At 45.5% G+C, this 25,491-nt stretch overlaps 1 protein-coding gene across 1 annotated transcript in view; it reads right to left on the minus strand.

Annotated features, from left to right (window-relative positions):
* Positions 1–3,361: 3,361 nt before the first annotated feature.
* The window catches only part of LOC129704489 (cadherin-related family member 3-like), a 35,357-nt gene continuing 13,227 nt past the window's right edge, over positions 3,362–25,491 (minus strand). The window contains exons 8-18 of the mRNA XM_055647599.1: positions 24,986–25,148; positions 23,015–23,120; positions 20,412–20,510; positions 18,279–18,511; positions 13,605–13,776; positions 12,123–12,358; positions 10,116–10,330; positions 8,766–8,785; positions 7,915–7,943; positions 6,118–6,166; positions 3,362–5,117 (exon numbers count right to left, since the gene is read on the minus strand). Coding sequence (XP_055503574.1) covers positions 4,981–5,117; positions 6,118–6,166; positions 7,915–7,943; positions 8,766–8,785; positions 10,116–10,330; positions 12,123–12,358; positions 13,605–13,776; positions 18,279–18,511; positions 20,412–20,510; positions 23,015–23,120; positions 24,986–25,148 — 1,459 coding nt within the window. The 3' untranslated portion in view covers positions 3,362–4,980. The remainder of the gene's footprint in view (positions 5,118–6,117; positions 6,167–7,914; positions 7,944–8,765; positions 8,786–10,115; positions 10,331–12,122; positions 12,359–13,604; positions 13,777–18,278; positions 18,512–20,411; positions 20,511–23,014; positions 23,121–24,985; positions 25,149–25,491) is intronic.

Here is a 25,491-nt window from a genome sequence, read left to right on the forward strand (position 1 = left end):
TTGTACAGGGTCTTGGTGAGACCACACCTGGAGTATTGCGTACAGTTTTGGTCTCCTAATCTGAGGAAAGACATTCTTGCCATAGAGGGAGTGCAGAGAAGGTTTCACCAGACTGATTCCTGGGATGTCAGGACTTTCATATGAAGAAAGACTGGATAGACTCGGTTTGTACTCGCTAGAATTTAGAAGATTGAGGGGGGGACCTTATAGAAACTTACAAAATTCTTAAGGGGTTGGACAGGCTAGATGCAGGAAGATTGTTCCCGATGTTGGGGAAGTCCAGAACAAGGAGTCACAGTTTAAGGATAAGGGGGAAATATTTTAGGACCGAGATGAGGAAAACTTTTTTCACACAGAGAGTGGTGAATCTCTGGAATTCTCTGCTGCAGAAGGTAGTTGAGGCCAGTTCATTGGCTATATTTAAGAGGGAGTTAGATGTGGCCCTTGTGGCTAAAGGGATCAGGGTGTATGGAGAGAAGGCAGGAACAGGATACTGAGTTGGATGATCAGCCATGATCATATTAAATGGCGGTGCAGGCTCGAAGGGCTGAATGGCCTACTACTGCACCTATTTTCTATGTTTCTATGTTTCTTGACCACGGGTGCTGTCTGTACGGAGTTTGTACGTTCTCTTGGTGACCTGCGTGGGTTTTCTTCATGATCTACGGTTTCCTCCCACACTCCGAAGACGTACAGGTTTGTAGGTTAATTGGCTTGGTATAAATGTAAATTGTCCCTAGTGTGGGATGGAAGATTGCAACCTTCACGTGGCCTGCCCTGTTTCAACGAATGCAGTGGACCCGGCGTGTACAATCAATAATGTATGATTTTTTTCTCGGGCAGAGGTCGGAAGAAGGGTTCAGATCCAGTCCCGCTACAGATGTTTGCCCAACCCGTTGAGTTACTACAACATTTTGTGTTTCACCCATTTTTTTCTCTTCGTTTCACTCACTTCAGGAGTTGAGTTCTAACAAGAAGGGGGTTGGAAATCGATGCAGATGTTGGAGTCAGAACTTGACTGACTTATCCCTGAGCTCTCTTGCTTCACTGTTTCAACCCAGGGTATCCTTGGTGTTTCATTAAACAAAATGATGTCAAAGTTTGCACATTTCAATGGTTTGAATTGAATGATTGAAAGATACAAGGTGGAAACAGGCCCTTCAGCCCACAGAGTCCGCGCCAACCATCGATCACCAGTTCACACTAGTTCTATGTTATCCTTCTTTCCATTCACTTCCTACATTTACTTACTTAGACTTAGTTCCTTCCACACTGTTGAGTGCATTGGGCAGCAAGCTTTCGCCATTCAGTTCGGTCATTTCCACCCTCGTTAGGCTTGCGTCCCGGGCTTCCAAATCCTTCTGGAATGTTCGCCTCCATGTGAGTTTTGGTCGGCCTCTTTTCCTTCTTCCGTCAGGTTGCCACGTCATTGCTATCTTCGATGCATGTTCTGGTGACATTCTGAGTACATGTACATGTCCTGCAAATTTTACCCTACGTCCCTCTATGTCCTGGCTGAGAGGCTTTGTTGCAGTTTCGCGGTAGATCTCCTCGTTTGTGGTGTGGTCTCTGCAGCTGGTCTTCAGGATCTTCCTCAAGCGGCGTTGTTGGATTCATCCCATTTATTTTTCATCTTCACATTGATTTTCCATGTCTCATTGGCATGGAGGGCTGTAGGGAGGACTACGGACTGGAAGAGCTTGACTTTTAGCACCTTGGATATCCCACCACTAGACCATATTGGCTGCATTCGTCTGAAGACTGATGCAGCTTTACCAATTCGGGAGTTGTTGTCGACCTCTACATCTCCATCTACTGTGAACATGCTGCTATGATGGGTAAATATGGTGGCGTTTTCCACCGGTTCCCCATTGATTGTCAGTTGGTCTATTGGCTGCTGGTCTCCAGTCTGCATGGTCTTAGTCTTCTGGCAGCTGATCTTTAATCCACCCTTCCTACAAACTAGGGGCAATTTACTGAGGGCCAGTTAACCTATAAACCCGCACGTCTTTGGGATGTAGTTGGGAACAGGAGCACTTGGACTAAACCCACGCGGTCACGGGGAGAACGTACAGCTCCCGAGGTCAGGATGCTACCCGGGTCTCTGGTGCTGTGAGGCAGCAACTCTACCAGCTGGTGCTAAGCCTGGTGCTAAGCTTGCACTCGCCATCATTTGTTGTGGAGTAAAACCAAAGACACTCACACCACGAACAGACTGTAATGGGAATAGCTCCATCTTTTCAGAAACAAGGTTTGAAGCATCGACCAAGGTGGAAAATTACTTTGCAGATGAAGAGTTTACAGTGAAGGACAATGAGGTTTTTACCCTCTAAATAAGGAGATATTAAAACGGCCATTGTTGATCGAAATGGCATCAAGGAATACAAACATGGCTGTGTCAATGCCTGTCTTATTATTTGTCTGTGTCATCATTTATATTTCTGGCAACTAAATCTGAACCTCAGGAGATCTCAATCTATGATTTATAGAATGGTATTTTAACAGGATCTAAGCATCTTATATTTATAGTTCTGCCACATGCCAAGAGGAACTGCAGATGCTGTGATTTTACACAAAGAACACAAAGTGCTGGAGTAACTCAGTGGGTCAGGCAGCATCTCTGGAGAAAATGGATAGGCAACGTTTTGGGTCGGGACTCTTCTTTAGGTAAGTAAATGCATCCAACTCCAGCAAGGATTTAAACCAAATCTGCGTCTTTTACCCAGAGTAGTATATATGGAACAGACTGCCACTGGAGGCAAATGGAACAAACTGCCACAAAACTGCCATTGGCTCAAAGGGCCAAATGGCCTACTCCTGCACCTATTGTCTATTGCCTATTGGAGGTAGCTGAGTCAGGTAGTATAACAACATTTAAAAGACTTGTAGGAAAGAACTGCAGATGCTGGTTTAAATCGAAGAAAGACACACAAAAAAGCTGGAGTAACTCAGCGGGACAGGCAGCATCTCTGGAGCGAAGGAATTGGTGACGTTTCGGGTCGAGACCCTTCTTCAGACTGAACGTCACCCATTCCTCTCTCCAGTGATGCTGCCTATCCTGCCCAGTTACTCCAGCATTTTGTGTCTATCTAACATTTAACAGACATTTGGACAGGTATGTGTATAGAAAAGGTTTAAAGGGATATGGGCCAAACATGGGCAGGTGGTTCTAGCATACATAGATAGAAACATTAAAAATAGGTACAGGAGGAGGCCATTCGGCCCTTCGAGCCAGCACCGCCATTCATTGTGATCATGGCTGATCGTCCCCTATCAATACCCCGTGCCTGCCTTCTCCCTAAATCCCTTGACTCCACTAGCCCCTAGAGCTCTATCTAACTCTCTCTTAATGACATGACTTCAGAATTATGGGACAGAAGTTTAGGGGTAATATGAGGGGGAACTTCTTTACGCAGAGAGTGGTGGCGGTGTGGATTGAGCTCCCAGTGGAAGTGGTGGAGGCAGGTTCATTGGTATCATTTAAAAATAAATTGGATAGGCATATGGATGAGAAGGGAATGGAGGGTTATGGTATGAGTGCAGGCAGGTGGGACTAAGGGGAAAAAAAATTTGTTCGGCATGGACTTGTAGGGCCGAGATGGCCTGTTTCCGTGCTGTAATTGTTATATGGTTATATGGTTATATGGTTAAATCCATCCAGTGACTTGGCCTCCACTGCCCTCTGTGGCAGGGAATTCCACAAATTCACAACTCTCTGGGAGAAAAAGTTTGTTATCACCTCAGTCAAGGAGCATCTTGGTTGGCATGGACAAGTTGGGCCGAAGGGCCTGTTTCCTTGCTGAATGACTCTAAGACGATGACTCTACAGGTTATGACTTGATGGAACGATAGCATGGATTGTATAAATGGCCCACTAATTTGGTTAAATTAAGGAGTGACAAGAAAATTGCTTTATTATTTATTCATTAAAGCTATCATTATCTCCATTGCCCTGTGAAACACTTTAAATATTAAATTTTTGATTAATTGCAAAGCAGCCGTCGACATTACAGCAAAATTGTGGTTTTATAATATATTTAAAGATTGAATGTTAACATTTTATATAATCTCTGTATATTTTGGTTGCATATTAGACACAAATCAGTGATTTTAATCACATTTCAAAATCCAAACATTTTTAATTAAAAAATATAAAATTCTAGCACATTCTGAATGTTTGTTGCCTTTGAAAATTACAGTATTAAATTATGAGAGGAATAGATAAGGTGGACAGTCAGAACCTTTTTCATCAGGATGAAAAAAATCACACCTCCATAGATGCTGCCTCACCCGCTGAGTTCCTCCATCCAGCATTGTTGCCTACCTTCGATTTTTCCAGCATCTGCAGTTCTTTCTGAAACATGCTAGAGGGCGTACCTTTAAGGTGAGAGGAGCAAAGCTTGAAGGAGGTGTGTGGGGCAGGGTGGTGGGTGCCTGGAACGCGCTGCTGGGGGAGGTGGTGGAGGCAGATCCGATAGTGGCGTTTTAGAGGCTTTTGGACGGGCACCTGGATATGCAGGGGATGGAGGGATATGGATTGTGTGTAGGCAGATAAGAAATGATCTCGGCTCAGTCCTGTTCAGCACAGTCATTGTCGGCTGAAGGGCCTGTTCTCATGCTAGGAAGGAACTGCAGTTGCTGGTTTGCACCCAAGATAGACACAAAGTAACTCAGCGGGGCAGGCAACACCTCTGGAAAAAAGGGATAGATGATGTTGCAGGGTGAGTCACCTCTGCAGACTCATTTGTCTGAAGAAGGGTCTCTACCTGAAACGTCACCTATCCCTTTTCTCTGGAGATGCTGCCCGTCCTGCTGAGTTACTCCAGCATGTTGTGCCTGCCTGTGCTGTATTGTTCTATGCTCTACATTCTGATGGCAAATTGTTCACCAAACTCTCAAACAAGCATTCAAATGTTGATTCAGTACAAAGAAACACACTGATTTGTAACGCCCCTTGTCACTCTGTGTAATCATTTCTCTTTACTTTGGCGAAGGGGGTTTTACAGGCTGGACAATCTCCGCCGGTGCTGTGTTGTCTTTTATCGCCTCTGGTCCTTTGTCTTCCTTCCATTTCCTGGCCCCCGTCGCGGTGTTGAACTTGTACAACCTCCCGGTCACTGAAGAAGACAAGCAAAGGTAATCTGGACTAAGCAAAATGCCAAAGTTCATTGCAACACTGGAATAAACATGTGTAAGAGGAACCGCAGATGCTGGTTTACACCGAAGATAGACACAAGATGTTGGAGTAAAGGGCCTGTCCCACTGTACGAGGTAATTCAAGAGCTCTCCCGAGTTAAAAAAATCGAACTCGTGGTAGAATATACGTAGCGGGTACGTCGGAGTTCAGGACGTCTCTTAGCGGCTCGTAACGCTAACGGCAGGTACTCGCGAAACGCGCTAAGCTCGTGAAGCTCGTGAAGATTTTTCAACATGTTGAAAAATGTCCATGACAGCCCCGAGTGGCCATTACCGTAATTCTCCAAGTTCGAATCAGGGGAAACTCGGGAGAACTCTTGAATTCGCTGGTACAGTGGGACAGCCCCATAACTGAGGGTCCCGACCCGAGTCGTCAACTCTTCCTTTTCTCCAGAGATGCTGCCTTTCCCGTTGCGTTTCTCCAGCAGTTTGTGTCTATCCAAGTAAAATACTGTATGGCTGAATATGGCAAGCCTAACTAACAGTGATGGATGTAAACGCAAGGAACTGCAGATGCTGGGATCATGAGCAAAACACACAACATTGTCAGAAGAATTGCCCATTTCTGGGCAGAGAATGGATAGGCGATGTTTCAGCTCCTTGGTTTTTAAAATCTAGCATTACTTTAAACTTTACTTCGGAGATACAGTGCAGAAACAGGCCCTTCGTCACACGACCAGCGACCACCCCCTACTCCAGCACTAGCACTATCCTACACACTAGGGACAATTCTTCAGACAAAATACATTGGGACAGGTACACGGATAGGAAGGCTTCAGAGGGTTATGGGCCAAACGAGGGCAGGTGGGACCAGTGTGCATCTCGGTCAGCATGGTCAAGTTGGGCCGAAGGGCCTGCTTCCATATTGACTGACCCTATGACTATGATTACATTAATAACAAGTATTTTATACGGAATTACCTGGATCAACAGCTTGCCCATCGAAAACAGCGTCGTACTTAGTCACTTCCTGGGAAGAGTGAACATAAGTCAAGTTAATTGCATTTAATCAAATTTAAAAAGCTGATAATATTTACTTTGCTTGTGTGACCTTTTAGTCTGCAGTTCTTTCCAATCTCTATAATAACCTTAAAATAATTGGGAGCTCACATCCTCTGTGCGGGCTGTTGTGATCAGTAGTTAGCAGCCGATGGAGGCATTGCTAATGCTAGAGGAGAGTTGACAAGATAACAATCTCTTCTCCACACTGACACCATAAAGATAGTAGTTTAGAAAGTCATTTATGCGTTTTAGCTCCGTTAGTCCAAGTCTGCCAGGTAACCTTGCTGCCGACTCCCTTTACCAATGGTGCAGGAAGGAACGGCAGGTGCTGGTTTACTCCAAAGATGCTGGGGTAACTCAGCGGGTCAGGCAGCATCTCTGGAGAAATTGATGTTTCAGTTCAATAGACAATAGACAATAGTGTTCAAGAAGGAATTGCAGATGCTGGAAGATCGAAGGTACACAAAAATGCTGGAGAAACTCAGCGGGTGCAGCAGCATCTATGGAGCGAAGGAAATAGGCAACGTTTCGGGCCAAAACCCTTCTTCAGATGGGGGGTGGGGGGAGAAGGAAGGAAAAAGGGAGGAGGAGGAGCCCGAGGGCGGGGGGATGGGAGGAGACAATAGACAATAGGTGCAGGAGTAGGCCATTCGACCCTTCGAGCCATTCAATGTGATCATGGCTGATCATCCCCAATCAGTACCACATCCCTGCCTTCTCCCCAAAGCTCCTTTCTTTTCTTTTCTTTTAAAATCTTTTCATTAATTTTTTTTAAATTAATTTTTTATTAATTTTTTTTCCCTGCACTTCCATGTGTCTATCCAAAAGCCTCTTAAACGCCACCCTCGTGTCTGCCTCCACCACCACCCATGGCAGAGCGATCCAGGCCCACGGCACTCTCTGTGTTAAAAAAAACTTGCCCCGCACATCTCCATTAACCTTTGCCCCTCTCACGATATAGCTACGCCCTCTAGTGTTAGACATTGCTACCCCGGGAAAAACGTTCTGACTGTCTACCCTATCTGTGCCTCTCATAGAAACATAGAAAGATAGAAAAATAAGTGCAGGAGGAGGCCATTCAGCCCTTCGAGCCAGCACCGCCATTCATTGTGATCATGGCTGATTGTCCTCAATCAATAACCCGTGCCTGGCTTCTCCCCATATCCTTTGACTCCACTAGCCCCCTAGAGCTCTATCTAACTCTCTCTGAAATCCATCCAGTGACTTGGCCTCCACTGCCCTCTGTGGCAGGGAATTCCATAAATTCACAACGATCTGGGTGAAAAAGTTTTTTCTCACCTCAGTCTTAAATGACCTCCCCTTTATTCTAAGACTGTGGCTTCTGGTTCTGGAACCAGGGACTACAGGCTTTCATGATTGTATCTACTTCCATCAAGTCTTCCCTCAAAGTGCGACACTCCGGAGACACCAATCCCGCCTCTCCCGAGAGTTGAAACCCTCTAATCGGGGCAGCAATCTGGTCATGTGCTATTTGGTTTCCTACACTCTCTCTACATTTGCTCTATCCTGGATGGGGCAACGAAAATCTTCCATCAGACGAAATACATTTGGACAGGTAGATGGACAGGAAAGATTCAGAGGGTTATGGGCCAAACGAGGGCAGGTGGGACTAGTGTAGATGAGGCATTTTGGTCAGCATGAGCAAGTTGGGTCGAAGGGTCGACATTCTGCGCAGTTGGTAAACTTAACACTTACCGTCACCACTTCCACCTTTCTTTTAGGTTCTAAGGAAATGAAAAAAAAAAGAAAAAACTTGTCAAAACCAAGGTCATTTAAGAAGGAACTGCAGATGCTGGAAAAATTGAAGGTTGACAAAAATGCTGGAGAAACTCAGCGGGTGAGGCAGCATCTATGGAGCGAAGGAATAGGTGACGTTTCGGGTCGAGACCCTTCGGGTCTCAACCCGAAACGTCACCTATTCCTTCGCTCCATAGATGCTGCCTCACCCGCTGAGTTTCTCCAGCACTTTTGTCTATCTTCAGTAAATAGGATTTACCATATAACCATAAATCAATTACAGCACGGAAACAGGCCATCTCGGCCCTACAAGTCCGTGCCGAACAACTTTTTTCCCTTAGTCCCACCTGCCTGCACTCATACCATAACCCTCCATTCCCTTCTCATCCATATGCCTATCCAATTTATTTTTAAATGTTACCAACGAACCTGCCTCCACCACTTCCACTGGAAGCTCATTCCACACCGCTACCACTCTCTGAGTAAAGAAGTTCCCCCTCATGTTACCCCTAAACTTAAGTCCCTTAATTCTGAAGTCATGTCCTCTTGTTTGAATCTTCCCTAGTCTCAAAGGGAAAAGCTTGTCCACGTCAACTCTGTCTATCCCTCTCATCATTTTAAAGACCTCTATCAAGTCCCCCCTTAACCTTCTGTGCTCCAGAGAATAAAGACCTAACTTATTCAACCTTTCTCTGTAACTTAGTTGTTGAAACCCAGGCAACATTCTAGTAAATCTCCTCTGTACTCTCTCTTGCAGGATTACTTGCATAAATAACATCTGGGTTTTATTTATCATAAAAGATACACACCTGGCGCGTAAATCTTCACTCTGTAAAAGTAACAGACAGGAAGGTAATTAAAAGGGATAGTTTCGGTTTTGGTTTACAGTAACAGCATAGAAACAGGCCCTTCAGCCCATCGAGTCTACGCTAACTATCAATCGCCCGTTCCCACTTTCCCATCCACTCCCCGCTCACTAGGGGACAATTTATAGAGGACCATTAACCTGCAAACCCGCAGGTTTTTTCCCCCAGCTGTTATCAGGCAACTGAACCATCCTATCAATTAGCCAACAGTCCTGAGCTATCTATCTTCTACCTCATTGGAGACCATCAGACTATCTTTAAGAAAGAACTGCAGATGCTGGGAAAATCGAAGGTCGACAAAAATTGCTGGAGGAACTCAGCGGATGAGGCCGCATCTATGGAGAGAAGGAATAGGCGAGGTTTCGGGTTAAGGCATCTGAAAATGGGTCTCGGCCAGAAATGTTGCTATTCCTTCCCTCCATAGATGCTGCCTCACCCGCTGAATTCCTCCAGCATTTTTGTCTACCTCAGACTATCTTTAATCAGATTTTACTGGACTTTATCTTGCACTAAACGTTATACCCTTTATCGTGGACAGCTCCACTGTAATTGTGTACATTCTTTCTGCTGACTGGTTAGCACGCAACAAAAGCTTTTCACTGTACCTCGGTACACGTGGCAATAAACTAAACTAGACTAACTAACTATGCTGGATCTAAGATATCCCACTTTCTCATCCACTCCCTACACACTCGGGGCAACTTACAGAGGGCCGATTAACCGACAAATGTTGCGATGCGTGAAGAAGCCAGAGCACCCGGAGGAAACACATGCGGTCACAGGGAGATCATGCAAACTCCGCACAGACAGGTCGGGATCGAACCCGGGCTCTGTGGCATTGTGGGGTCTGTGGCTGCCCGGCATCTGACAATGTTGTTGGAAGACAAATACGAAGAGACAGTGAAAGATGCAGGGACGGGTGTCAGGGGTTACGGGGAGAAGGCAGGGAGAGATAGATCAGCCATGATTGAATGGCGGAGTAGACTTAAAGGGCCGAATGGCCTAATTCTGCTTCTATCACTTATGATCTTATGAACATGATCAGCTTCCATCCCCTCTGCTGTAAGTGGCCACTTTCACCACAGTGTCTGCTGATTAAGATGGTTACACAGTGGAGCGGACACTGGCTAGCGTCCACAAGTTAACCAAAGACAGTTAAAAACTGTCCCTTGATGGCTTCACGAAGCGGAAATGTTAATACATCTATAAGTGAAACACAGTCCTTATATTAACACAACGCACAATGCAACAGCTATGAAATGATTTCAATGGAATGAATTTTAAAGGACTCACCTCTTTGGGGGTGGTGGTGGAGGAGGCTTGGGCTTTTTGGCGCATGCTTTTCGGCAACATTGGATGCACTTAGTGCGGGTCAGGATAAGATAGAGCACCAAGGCCAAGAGGATAGCCAGCATGATCACCAGCAGTGTGATGATGAATGGAACATACCAGTCTGTCCCATTGTAACTATTCACCGCATTCTCAACTATAATCAGTCCTTTTCTTTTCTGTTTAAAGAAGGCGAGACATTCATTATGCAGGAAGGAACTGCAGATGCTGGTTTACACCGAAGATCGACACAAAACAAGTTGGGACCTCCAGCACTTTGTGCTTGGCTGAAGATTCCAGCATCTGGGATTATTTCATAAATTCATAAATCATAGGCGCAGTTAGCCCATTAAGTCTACTCCCCCATTCAATCGTGGCTAATCTATCTTTCCCTCTTAACCACATTCTCCTGCCTTCTCCACATAACCTCTGACACCCGTACAAATCAAGAATCTGTCAATCTCCGCCTTAAAAATATCCACCGACTTGTCTGTGGCAAAGAATTCCACAGATTCACCATCCTCTGACTAAAGAAATTCCTCCTCATCTCCTTTCTAAAGGAAGGTCCCTTTATTCTGAGGCTGTGACCTCTGGTCCTAGACTTTCCCACTAGTGGAAACTATCGGCAATTAGTCACCCTGCACTAGGTTTCTAGAGTCTGACACCAATACCATGGCTTGTTGTAGAGTCATGGAGCTATGCATCATGGAAGCAGACCCTTCAGCCCTACTCATCCAAGCTGACCAAGTTGTCTAGCCGAGCTCCGCCCACTTACCTGTACCCTATCCTTTTAAACATTTCCTACACATGTACCTGCCCAAGTGTCTGTTACATGTTGTAAATGTACGCAGCTCTTGCATGTCCACCAGCAGCTTGTTCCATATACAAGCCACTCTCTTCATGAAAAATATATCCCTCAGATCCCTTTTAAATCTTTTGTTTTAGACCCCCCCCCCCTTAGCCTGGGGAAAAGACTGCATGCTTCACCTCATCATTGCCCTTCTGGGTTTTATAAACCTCGATAAGGTCATCCCTCAGCCTCCTGTACTCCAGGGAAAAAAATCATGGCCTATCCAGCCTCTCCTTATAATTCAATCCCTCCAGATTCTTGTGTTGTGCTGTGTTTGTACACTGTCTAGTTCAATGCCATCCTTCCTACAGTAGCGTGACCAGAACTGTACATGGCACTCGGTACATGGCCTGGCCAATGTACCAGCCATCCCAACTCCTGTACCCAATGCCCTGAGCAACGAAGGCAAATGTGCCAAATGCCCTCTCACAACCCTGCCACCCATTTCATGGAACAATGTACCTGAACCCCTAGATCTCCCTGTTCTACAACACACCCCTAGGCCAATAGACAATAGACAATAGGTGCAGGAGTAGGCCTTTCGGCCCTTCGAGCCAACACCGCCATTCACTGTGATCATCACTGATCATCCTCAATCAGTACTGCCTTCTCCCCATATCCCTTGACTCCGCTATCTTTTAGAGCTCTATCGAACTCACTCTTGAAAGCATCCAGAGAAACGGCCTCCGCTGTCTTCTGAGGCAGAGAATTCCACAGATTCACAACTCTCTGGGTGAAAAGGTTTTTCCTCATCTCTGTTCTAAATGGCCTACCTCTTACTCTTAAACTGTGGCCCCTGGTTCTGGACTCCCCCAACATCGGGGACATGTTTCCTGCATCTAGCATGTCCAAGCCCTTAATAATCTTGTGTGTTTCAATATTATAATTTCCTGTGTAAGTCCTGCCCTGGTTTGACTTAACAAAACACCACACAGACATCCATCTGAATTGAACTAGTAATAACACACATTGCAATGACAAAGCAAAGGGGAACTAATCTGTTTAAGAAGGAACTGCAGATGCTAGAAAATCGAAGGTAGACAAAAATGCTGGAGAAACTCAGCAGGTGAGACAGCATGTATTGAGCTAATCTGGGTTATTTTACAAAATAAGCCACTTACGTAATAGGATGTTGTTGTAGGCGCTGTTGTTCTGGTCTCAACCACAGTAATGTCAATTAGCACTGTTCCTGTCCTTGGTTTGACTTTATTAATATTGTCATCGATAATATTGACGATGAGGTGGTACCGGTGTTGAATGTCTGCTTGTCCCACAAAGTCAAAAGGAGCCGTGACGATCAGTTTAGGGGTGTTAGATCCTCGGACAGGGTCAAAACCAAAATGGTTGTTCACATTTCCTGCACGAAAAATGGTCCGCAATAAAATATCGCGGTTTCAAAACAAAATGACAGATTGAAATGTAGCGAATAGTGAAAGGCCTGGATAGAGTGTTGACGTGGAGAGGATGTTTCCACTAGTGGAGAGTCTAGGACCAGATCCCACAGCCTTAGAATAAAAGGATGTTCCTTTAGGAAGGAGATGAGGAGGAATTTCTTCAGTCAGAGGGTGGTGAATCTGTGGAATTCATTGCCACAGAAGGCTGTGGAGGCCACAAGTCAATGGATATTATCAAGGTAGAGATTGGTAAATTCTTCATTAGCACGGGTGTCAGGGGTTACGGGGAGAAGGCAGTAGAATGGGGTTGAGAGGGAAAGATAGATCAGCCATGATTGAGTGGCGGAGTAGACTTAATGGTTGAATGGCCTAATTCTGATCCTATGACTTATGAAATAACTCCAGATGCTGGCATCTTAAGCAAAACACAAAGTGCTGGAGAAGGGCCCTGACCAAGCTCATCCCACTTGCCTCTACCCTATCCTTCTAAACATTTCCTATCCGTGGACCTGTCCAAGTGTCTGTTCAATGTTGTGATTGTACCCACCTGCCAGAGGAGGTCGTTGAATCAGGTTGAATCATAATGGTTAAAAAACATTTGGACAGGTGTCTAGATAGGATAGTTTTAAAAGGAAATGGGCCAGATGCATGCAAGTGGGACTAGTGTGAATGAGCATGTTGGTTGGCGTGGGCAAGTTGGCCTGTTTCCACGCTGTACGACTATAACATCATCTGTCCAGTTCCTCCACAGATGCTGCCTGACCCGTGGAGTTCCTCCACAACTTTGTGCTTTGTTGAAAATATTCTTTGAGTCTGGTTTAGTTAAGTTTTGAACTACAGCATGGAAACAGGCCCTTTGGCCCATCGAGTCCATGCCGGCCATCGATCATCCGCACACTAGTTCCATGTTGTCCCACCTTCCCATCCACTGCACGAGGGGCAACTTACCAAAGCCAATTAACCTACAAACCTGCACATCTTTGGGATGTGGGAGGAAACCGGAGCACCCAGAGAAAACCCACGTGGTCACAGGGTGAATGTGCAAACTCCACACAAAGACAGCACCCGGGGTCAGGATGGAACTCAGGACTCCCGCGAACTTTTTCTTTTTATGTTTGCTGCTGAATGTTTCATAAGAAAATAATTCTGCACATCAACCTGTTCTGCAAATATTAAGTCATGTGCGGTAATTTTAAGTAATATACATACCGGATATGATCTGAAACCGTGATTCATTGTAGCTGGAATCTCTATCTTGACAGCTCAGTCGGAAGCTATTGATGTTAGTTCCAACGGCAATAGTATCAAGAATTGTTGCTTCGTATGTACGTGGAAGACAAACAGGTTTCTCATCGTTTTCCTCTATTATATTGATGATGACCTAACAAGGGACATTTTTAAAATGGAATAAGAAATACAATGCAATGGTAGTACAATGGTAGGTGCAGAGTCTCTGGCCCAGAGTAGGACCAGAGGACATAGGTTCAAGGTGAAGGGGAAAAGATTTAATAGGAATTTGAGGGGTATCTTTTTCACACAAAGGGTGATGGGTGTATGGAACAAGCTGCCAGAGGAGGTAGTTGAGGCTGGGACCATCCTAACATTTAAGAAGCAGTTAGACGGGTACAAGGATAGGACAGGTTTGGAGGGATATGGACCAAACGCAGGCAGGTGGGACTAGTGTAGGTGGGACATGTTGGACGGTGTGGGCAAGTTGGGCCGAGGGGCCTGTTTCCACATTATATCACTCATGACTATGACTCTTGAGAAGAGATTAATAAGGAAAAAGAATGCAACAAACCTTGTAAAGAGTGATACAGCGTGGAAATAGGTCCAACTTGCCCGCATTGATCAACATGCCCCATCTACACTAGACTCACTGGCCTGCATTTGGCCTATATCCCTCTACACCTATCCTATCCACGTACCTGTCTAAATGTTTCAACACACAAAAAGCTGTGTTTTTTTTCGTGAATATGAATACCTACCCTTCCCTGTAAATGATATAACGAAGAATGCCCGAGGGTTATAATCAGTGTTATATTAATATTTCATTCCAAGGTGGATAGTATTGGGCTATATCTGAAAATACATTTAATTGTCATCCCCCCACCCCCCCCTCCCTTATCCACCTTCACAGGTATCCCAGCTGAAGGTCGCACACCCGGTCGATTGGTGCGGTCAGCTGAGAGTAGCACACCATTCATGCACACAGAGAGCGAGAGACCCGAAAGAAATTTGAGGTATCAGAAGCCAGTCTAAATCTGCTCCTCCAGCTATACCACTAGAGTCCCCGGCTTGAGGCCGCTCCTCGTTGCAGGCCCCAACGATAAAACCCAAGAAAAGGTCGGGATCAGGGAGAGATTTAAAAATCTCCCACACCACCCCCACCCCCCCACACACACACCCCAACAAAAAAATAACAAAAACTACATAGAAACATAGACAGAAAATAATAAAAACGCGGACGGGCTGTAGAGGCCGCTGCTGATGAGAGTCGCGCCGCCTACCGATGCTGGTTTATCCGAAGATTGAGTTTAGAAGGTTGAGGGGAAACCTCATTGAAATTTACAGAATAATGAAAGGCATAAATAGAGTGGATGTGGAAAGGATGTTTCCACTGGTGGGAGAGTCTTTGACCAGGGGCCATAGCCTCAGAATTAAAGGGCACTCATTTGGAAAGGAAGTGAGGAGGTTCTTCTTTAGGTGAATCTGTGGAACTCATTGCCACGGAGGACTGTGGAGGCCAAGTCGGTGGATATTTTTAAGGCAGAGATAGACAAATTCTTGATTAGTATAGATGACAAAGGTTATGGGGAGAAGGCAGGAAAATCGTATTAGGAGGCAGTTGAATTATTTCTGCACTTGAATTCTTTCTGGAAACAATGAAAACTCTTTTAGTGAAAGATATGGGCGGCAAGGTGGCACAGCAGTAGAGTTACTGCCTTACAGCGCCAGAGACCTGGGTTCGATCCTGACTGCGGGTGCTGTCTGTATGGAGTTTGTATATTCTCCCTGTGACCTGCGTGGGTTTTCTCTGAGATCTTCAGTTTCCTCCCACACTCCGAAGACGTACAGGTTTGTAGGTTAATTGACTTGGTATAAATATGTGTAGGGTAGTGTTAGTGTGCGGGGGGCCAAAGGACCTGTTTCCGCACTGTGTCTTAAAACTAAACTAAATTAAGCATTGAATTTATTTGCATTCTGTCAAAAGAATTAAATGCTTGTAAAGAGTTAGATTTTTTAACACAAAGTGCTGGAGTAACTCAGTGGGTCAGGCACCATCTCAGGAGGACATGGATAGGTGATGTTTCAGTTCGGGGCCCTTCCGCAGACCCCAACTCAAACCGTCGCCTAGCCATGTTCTCCAGAGACGCTGCCTGACTCGCTGAGTTACTCAAGCACTTTGTGGCTTTTTTGTTGCAAACCACCATCTGCAGTTCCTTGCGTCTCTTCTCTTGACTTTTTGACCTATCTTACAAAGATGACAACATCACTTCTCACTCTGCGTACAATGAAGTCCGCAAACATTACGTTCATTGAAGTTCCTTTGATGTGATCGAGCCTTTTCAGGACCACTCTGTTCTTCAGAATAGAGAGCACTTACAATGCACAAGGGAAGGAAAATCTATGAAGCAGAACAGATTCATTTATGCGTGATTGTACTTTAGGGTCGAGAGAAATCTTTTCACATTTATTAATAAATAAATGAATAAGTGTTAGTCAATGATACAATGGGGTGGTTTTGAGTGCATTGAGTACAAGCGTGGGGATGCCATGATACAGTTGTACATGACATTGGTTAGACCAGATTTGGAGCACTGCGTTCAGTTCTGGGCTCCACATCAGAGAGGTGATTTAAGGGCCTGTCCCACGAGCATGCGACTGCATGCGGCAAGCGTGACCTAACGTGGTCGCTTGAGCCGTACGGCCTCGCGGGGCCGGTCCCCTTTCGATCTCCGGAGCCATATGGGGTTGTGCGGAGCTGGTCCTGACATCACACGGGGCTCCGAAAAACTGATCCGCAACCGCATTGAGGCCGTATGCGGCCGACAGCGTCTTGACACCGTACGTCACGCGCGATCTTCCCGCGGACTTTGCTCGAGCTTCACGTCAACTCGTACGGCATCACTCGACCTCCGCGCGGCCCCCGGTTCCGGTTTGGTCGCGCGTGCCGCATGCGGTCGCATGCTCGTGGGACAGGCCCTTAAGCAAGAGCCAGTGTCGAAGAATCCACAAGGATGTTGCCTGAACTGGAGGGTTGATTTACAAGATTGGATGGCGGGTTCGACAGTAAGTGGTCTGACCACCAGGTGGCGCCACAATGCCCTCTAATCCAGGCAGCATCCTGGTAAAGGTAGCTCAGCGGGTGCAGCAGCATCTATGGAGCGAAGGAAATAGGCAACGTTTCGGGCCGAAACCCTGGGAAATATCTTCTGCACATCAGATGTTTCAGAAACCAGCTGGGAATGTTCACTGTCACTGCATTCTCTCTACACCAGTTTATATTATATTATATTTTTAGCAAAAGAGACCAGAACCGCACACAATATCCCAGTATTGTGCCCTCAGCAAAATACTGTATGCTGCCATTCTAAAAGCACATCTTATGCCTTCTTCACCACCCTCTCTATCTACATTGCCTAGCAAGGAACTATGTACGTGTACCCTTAGCTGCCCAAAGGCTGACATTCGATTTATTCTTGCAACGGTCAGATCAAGGTCCTTCCTCATGCCTTTTTTTAAACATCATGCAATCAATATTCGGAAATGCATATTTGCATTTTCATTATCCCAGAGGTAAAGTCAGAGCAAACACTTGATTGATTAATTGAAGGATACGGCACAGAAACAGGCCCTTCGTCCCACCGAGTCCACGCTGACCATCGATCACCCGCTTACGCTAGTTCTATGGTATCACACATTCGCATCCACTCCCTACACACTAGGGGCAATTTACGGAGGGCAATTAACCCAACAAATCCGCACGTCTTTGGGACGTGAAAAGGAATCCTGAGCACGGTGGCGCAGCGGTAGAGTTGCTGCCTCACAGCACCAGAGACACGGGTTCGATCCTGACTACGGGTGCTGTCTAAACGGAGTTTGTATGCTCTCCCCGTGACCGTGGCCGTTTTCTCCGGGCGCTGCGGTTTCCTCCCACATTCCAAAGACATGGAGGTTTGTAGGTTAATTGGCTTCAGTAAATTGTCCCTGGCGTGCAGGAGAGAACTCGTGGACGGGTAATCGCTGGTCGGCGTGGACACGGTGGGCCGAAGGACCCGTTTCCACATTGTATCTTCAAACTAAACTAAAACTGACGACCTGGAGGAAACCCACATGGTTAGGGGGAGAACGTGCAAACTCCACACAGACAGCACCCGAAATCAGTATCGAACCTGGGTTTCTGACGCTATGAGGCAGCAACTCTACCACAAGCATAATATGTAAAAGCCCTGCCCCACGGTACGAGTTCATTCCAAGAGCTCTCCCGAGTTTGCCCTGATTCGAACTCGGAGATTTACGGTAACGGCCACTTGTCAGTACTCGGGGCTCTCGTGGACATTTTTCAACACGTTGAAAAATCTTCACGAGTCTTCCTGTGCTTACCTGCCGTTAGCGAGTCTTCCCGAGTACCTGCCGTTAGCACTAAGAGACATCCCTGAGCTCCATCGTACCCGCTACGTTCATTCTCCGTGCTTACCACGAGTTAGATTTTTTTTAAACTCGGGAGAGCTCTTGGAATGAACTCGTACTGTGGGACAGGGCTTTAACATTAATGGAGATACTTAACTAGAAATACATTAACAATACACTGCTTCTAAGTTTAACTATTAAGTCTTTTCCAATGTTCGTATAACGGTAGATGAAAAATAATACTTTCACCTGGGTAACTGCAGTTTTGGGCTGAGTTGGATCGCTATCCACTGCCTCGATGGTGAGGGTGTACTCTTTGGCAGATTCATAGTCTAATTGTGTTATTAGCTCTAGGATTCCTTCTTTCGGGTCAATCCAGAAGCGTCTGATGACCTGCATGTCCCCGGAGATTATTTTGTAAGTCACGGCATTCAGTGGAAAGTCATTATCTGTGGCGACGACTCTCCCAACCTTGTGTTTCGCTGTTCATAAAAAGACAAAGTAAAAACAAACTCAGCATCCAGAATGAACAAGACGTGACAAGATGGAGTCGGTTCACACATGTTCACTGCTGACATAGAGTCATACAGCATGGTAGCAGGCCCTTCAGCCCAACGTGCCCATGCTGGCACAGATGACCCATCTATACTAGTCCCACTTGCCCACGCTTAGCACATATACCTCTAAACCTTTCCTACACATGAAGTGGATGAGAGTGTGTGTGTGTGAGAGTGAGTGCATGAGTGAGTGCATACGAGAGTGAGTGTGTGTGTGCGCATGAGTGTGCGTACAGAATGTATATGTGTTTGTGTGTGTGCATGTGAGAGTGCCCACGTTTGTGTGTGCGTGTGTATGAGAATGTATATGTGTTTGTGTGTGCATGTGAGAGTGTGTGTATGTGCGTGCTTGTGTGCATGCGCATGTGTGTAGGTGGGAGTGTGTGTGCGCACACGTGTGTGTTTACGTGTGTGTGTGCACGTGCATGTTTACTACATGTTTGGTGCCTGGCCAGTGTGTGGAGCACCACAGAGGTTGAGAAGGCTACAGCAGGGAGAGACAGCAGTGTTGGAGTCCTTGCCGTGGGACCTGGGTCTGTCTCTGTCAAGGACCGTGTGGTGCCTGCCCCTGCACCAGTCCCCCCACGTTAGAAGACGTCACACAGGGGGGTCCACCTGGACGGACATAAGGTGACCAGGACCGGGCTCTTCAGCCGTCTCAAGATTCAGATTCAATTTTAATTGTCATTGTCAGTGTACAGTACAGAGACAACGAAATGCATTCAAGGCCCTCAGACGGGGCCCACCAGGAGGATATTAGACAATAGACAATAGGTGCAGGAGTAGGCCATTCGGCCCTTCGAGCCAGCACCGCCATTCAATGTGATCATGGCTGATCATCCCCAATCAGTACCCCGTTCCAACCTTATCTCCATATCCCCTGACTCCGCTATCTTTAAGAGCCCTATCTAGCTCTCTCTTGAAAGCATCCAGAGAACCGGTCCCACCACCCTCTGAGGCAGAGAATTCCACAGACTCACAACTCTCTGTGTTAAAAAGTGTTTCCTCATCTCCGTTCTAAATGGCTTACCCCTTATTCTTAAACTGTGGCCCCTGGTTCTGGACTCCCCCAACATCGGGAACATGTTTCCTGCCTCTAGTGAGTCCAAACCCTTAACAATCATATATGTTTCAATAAGATCCGCTCTCATCCTTCTAAACTCCAGAGTGTACAAGCCCAGCCGCTCCATTCTCTCACCATATGACAGTCCCGCCATCCCGGGAATTTACCTGGTAAACCTACGCTGCACTCCCTCAATAGCAAGAATGTCCTTCCTCAAATTAGGGGACCAAAGTGCACACAATACTCCAGGTGTGGTCTCACTAGGGCTCTCGGCTACCTTACTCCACCTCCACTGATCGCCGGAGATGATGGTGATGATATTTGTTGTGCGTCCCTGTAGATAGGGCAGCGAATACACACATGACGCAGTAGTAGCTAAACCGAGGAAGAATCTCCAACTGAGATCGTAAGATTTAAGAATAAGGAGTAAGCCATTTAGAACGGAGACGAAGAAACACTTTTTCTCACAGAGAGTGGTGACTCTGTGGAATTCTCTACCTCAGAGGGCGATGGAGGCAGGTTCTCTGGATGCTTTCAAGAGAGAGCTAGATAGGGCTCTTAAAAATAGCGGAGTCAGTCGATTTGGGGAGAAGGCAGGAACGGGGTACTGATTTGGGATGATCAGCCATGATCACATTGAATGGCGGTGCTGGCTCGAAGGGCCGAATGGCCTCCTCCTGCACCTATTGTCTATTGTCTAAGATGGTCTATATTGCACAACAGTCGTTACATCTGCCGCGGTGGCAAAGGATAAGAACTCACTTGGTTCCGTTTCAAAGACATCGAAACGATAGGGATTCATCTCAAAGACCGGACTGAAGTCATTTACGGGAGAGATCTCCACAATCACTGTGGCTGTTGCTGAGAAGACAAACATTCACCAAAAGGTTATTCTCCTCCAAATGCCATGTTCTGGTCTCACGTCTAATAAGAAGAAGTGTATAATCCAACTATTCCATCTTCTCACAGACCGCACGGCAGCTAAAGTGAGCAATTTGGGATTACAGAGCTGGTCGATATCTTACATCGATGGCTGGTGATGACTCTGTAGCCAGATAAGAAATAATTATCAGAAACATTTGTCTTCGGGTTTAAATGGTCAATGCATTCACTTCGACAAATGGAACTGTAAATACCAAATGCAAATAAAAGAGATGAAAGAATCACTACTAAAATCCGAGCTGGAATCTGGTGAGATTCAAGCTTTTATTTAAGAAGGAACTGCAGATGCTGGAAAATCGAAGTTAGACAAAAATGCTGGAGAAACTCAGCGGGTGAGGCTGCATCTATGGAGCAAAGGAAATAGGCAACGTTTCGGGGCCGAAATGAAGAAACAGGCCCTTCGGCCCAACTTGCCCACACTGACCAACACGTCCCATCTACACCAGTCCCACCTGCCTCCATTTGGCAGGTATCCCACTCAGCTGTCCTATCCATGTACCTGTCTAATTGCTTCTTAAACATTGCGATAATCCCAGCCTCAACTACCTCCTCCAGCAGCTCGTTTCATACACTCATTGCATGAAAACGATACCCCTCAGATCCCTGTAAAATCTTTTCCCCTTCACCTTCAACCTATGTTCTGGATTCCCCCACTCTGGGCAAGAGACTCTGTGCCTCTACCTGATCTATTCCTCTCATGATGTTATTAACTAATACAATGATAACCCCTTACTCAGTTATAGTGGACAATCGGCAGTAACAGGCACCTTTACACCCCTGTGGTATGTTATAACTCTTAGAATAAAGGGGAGGTCATTTAAGACTGAGGTGAGAAAAAACTTTTTCACCCAGAGAGTTGTGAATTTGTGGAATTTCCTGCCACAGAGGGCAGTGGAGGCCAAGTCACTGGATGGGTTTAAGAGAGAGTTAGATAGAACTCTAGGGGCGAGTGGAGTCAAGGGATATGGGGAGAAGGCAGGCACGGGTTATTGATAGGGGACGATCAGCCATGATCACAATGAATAGTGGTGCTGGCTCGAAGGGCCGAAGGGCCTCCTCCTGCACCTATTTTCTATGTTTCTATGTTTCTATAATGAGGGGTTTACCCTGTTTAAAAAGCCGTGGATGTTTTAAATAGTGGCTTTGAGGAATCGGACTCTGCGTATACAAAAGATAGACATAAAAAGCTGGAGTAACTCAGCGGGACAGGCAGCATCTCTGGAGAGAAGTAATAGCTGTTTTCAGGGGCAATGTCATGGTTTAACAGTAATTATGTCTTAGAAACCTGTTAAGAACGTGGCTTCACATCGTTCAACAAGACCTGTATTTTTGTTGTTTTTTTTAACAGCAGGAATAGTAGCTGAAAGATTGAAGTTTGCATCAATTTTGTAATTGTATGTTGAGTGTAATAGTGAGCCCCACAGGGGGGCAGTGATTCATTGGCATCAGCTTCTCAACTTTCACACTGAACGTACTTTGGTTTGCGTGTTTCTGTTAGAGATACAGCGCGGCAACAGGCCCTTCGGCCCACCGAGTCCATGCCAACATTGATCCACATTGGCCCATGTCACTGGTCAGTGCGGACTCGGTGGGCCGAAGTGTCTGTTTATCTCTCAACTGAAATCAAAATCTGCTTTGTGCTCATCTCAATGGATGTGCAGGAAACTGTTTGGTGTCTGGAAATACAAAACCCATGGATCATGGATCTACAATTTAAATTAATAAAGTCACACAGATACACAGTGTGGAAACAGGCCCTTTGGCCCAACTTGCCCACACCGACCAATTTGTCCCAAAGCCCATACCCAAACTCGTCATTAAAACAACACTAAAGTGGAATTGTCAAGGTATATAACCATATAACCATATAACCATATAACAATTACAGCACGGAAACAGGCCATCTCGACCCTTCTAGTCCGTGCCGAACACATAATCTCCCCTAGTCCTATATACCTGCGCTCAGACCATAACCCTCCATTCCCTTCCCATCCATATAACTATCCAATTTATTTTTAAATGATAAAAACGAACCTGCCTCCATCACCTTCTCTGGAAGCTCATTTCACACAGCTACCACTCTCTGAGTAAAGAAGTTCCCCCTCATGTTACCCCTAAACTTCAGTCCCTTAATTCTCAAGTCATGTCCCCTTGTTTGAATCTTCCCTACTCTCAGTGGGAAAAGCTTTTCCATGTCAACTCTGTCTATCCCTCTCATCATTTTAAAAACCTCTATCAAGTCCCCCCTTAACCTTCTGCGCTCCAAAGAATAAAGCCCTAATATGAATTGTATTTTTCATTCTCTTCAGTCATGTTACATTCATTATTTCGGGAAACATTGTCCATCAACAAAATCTTCCCGATTGCATGATTAAACATTGATTCGCAACGTCAGATGTATATAAAGAAAGGACATCTCTCACTGGTGTGAGTGGAAGTGTTGGAATCGGACACTGCTATCAACATTGTGTATGTGTAACCCACAGCAGCGCTGGCAACATCTTCATAATCCAAGTCTTTGGTCCCAACCTGGAAACCAAGGTATCAGGTCAGAAATTGCTTCATATATAATTATCTGTACAACAAAATACTGCACCATTGCCGATGGAATTTGGGTTAGAATCTCACCAAAGCATTTGCAATGCTTACATCCATGTACTGGATGAATTGCGTAGGAATGAACTGCAGGTGCTGGTTTAAACCGAAGATAGAGACAAAACGCTGGAGTAACTCAGGCAGCATCTCGGGTCAGGCAGGATCTCTGGAGAAAAGGAATAGGTGACGTTGATGGAAAGATACAGCGTGGAGACAGGCTCTTCAGCCCACCGAGTCCACACCGACCATCGACTATTGATCAATCAATCAATCAATCAGTTTTATTCGACCATCGATTATTGATCACATTAGTTGTGCGTTATCCCACTTACGCATCTACTCCCTACGCACCAAAGCCATTTAACCTGTAAATCCACAAGTCAAGATTCTAGATTGAAGAGAGTTTATTGTCATGTGTCCCTGATAGGACAATGAAATTCTTGCTTTGCTTCAGCACACAGAACATAGTAGGCATGAATACAGAACAGATCAGTGTGTCCATCTACCATTATATAAATATATACACACATGAATAAATAAACTGATAAAGTGCAAACAAACAAATAATGGGCTATTAATGTTCAGAGTTTTGTACGAGCCAAGTTTAATAGCCTGATGGCTGTGGGGAAGTAGCTATTCCTGTACTTAGATGGTGGGTTAAAACCGGAGCACCCGGAGGAAACCCACATGGTCACAGGGAGAACGTCGGAACTCCACACAGACAGCACCCAAGGTCAGGATTGAACCTGGGTCTCTGGCGCTGTGAGGTAGTGGGTCTGCCAGCTGCGCCACCGTGCCTCACCAGGTAATGAAATAAACCTAGTTAAAACTAGTCTTGGTAATAACAATAATCAATGCAGAATATCAATAAACTTCAACCTGTTCCAGCGACATTAATGTTCTTCACGAAAGAAAATCAGCAATGTTTGCTTAAGAATAGTTTTTAAATAATTTGAGTTAGGTTTTGGCATTCAATAACAAAGGCCATTATTTAATCTGTTGTAAAATCTGCTGGTATCATATTTATGGAAGGCTAAGGCATAATTAAAACCACTTTAGAAATGAATACATCTTTTCATTGAGCCAAAATTTCATGATTTATGATTCTGGCAGAAAAAGAACAAAAAAAAAAACATGTCCTATGTTCTAAAGTCATTGGCAATAAAACTGTCGAAACACAATGTAATGTTTCGATTAGAACCAAATTAAACTTCATCAAACTCTGATAGATCCAGGGGATAAAGATGATTGTGGAGCTGCACACTCAGAGTCAATGGATAGTCACATGAAATGTAATGCAAAATGAAATGAAATATGTTATATCTCGTTTCCCTCTCCCTTGATTCTCAGTCTGAAGATGACATACAGAGATAAAGAACTATGAATGAAAGATATGCAAAAAAAGTTTCATTCATTGTTCTTTATCTCTCTACACCACCTTCTATATCTCTCGTTTCCGTTTCCCCTGACTCTAAGTCTGAAGAAGGGTCTCCATCCAAAACATCACCCACTCCTTCTCTCCAGAGATGCTGCCTGACCCACTGGGTTACTCCAGCATTTTTGTTTTTTCTTCGGTCCAAACCAGCATCTGCAGTTCCTTCCTATGCGATACGAAATGCATGTTTACAGTGTTTTTCTTTTAATATTTCAGGTCATTTAATTTTCTGCGCGCCTTGGCCATGGGATTTTGAAGTTCCCTAGTTGGAGCTGTAACAGAGTGAGTTTAATAAAATCACCCACTCCAGTAACAAGACACAATGCGAGGTTAGCCACTGCAAACTAATTAAGTGAGGCCTTACCTGTATAACATTAGCAGCCCCGGGTTTTTGCACAAAGGTACTTCCAGGGCCAAGGGGCCCACTAATGGGAACATATGACAACGTGTCTGTTGGAACGTCAGAGTCGGAACAGATTAACGTTGCAACCACCGTCTCCCGAAGGACCGCTTCAGGAAATGAAACTCTAAAAGGAAATTACAGAAAAAAAACAGATATTGGGTAGGCGGAGAGTCAGCATTGTTGGCATTACGCAGTAGACCAAATATATCTTAAAACTCTGCTGGGACATTAACGATACACTAACAATCTTAATGTGAGAGGAGATGGCGTGATTCGAAAGTTTGCAAATGACACGGATACGCAAAAGGGCACAGAGTGCTGGAGTTACTCGGCAGGTCAGGCAGCTTCTCTGGAGGACATGGGCAGGGGACGTTTCGGGTCTGGACCCTTCTTGAGCTGGAGTTGGGTCCCGACCTCTCTACGTACTCCAGGGATGTTGTCTGACCCGCTGAGTTACTCCTGCGCTT

This window comes from Leucoraja erinacea, chromosome 16 (genome assembly GCF_028641065.1).
Source record: "Leucoraja erinacea ecotype New England chromosome 16, Leri_hhj_1, whole genome shotgun sequence".
In the NCBI taxonomy this organism is placed as follows: domain Eukaryota; kingdom Metazoa; phylum Chordata; class Chondrichthyes; order Rajiformes; family Rajidae; genus Leucoraja; species Leucoraja erinaceus.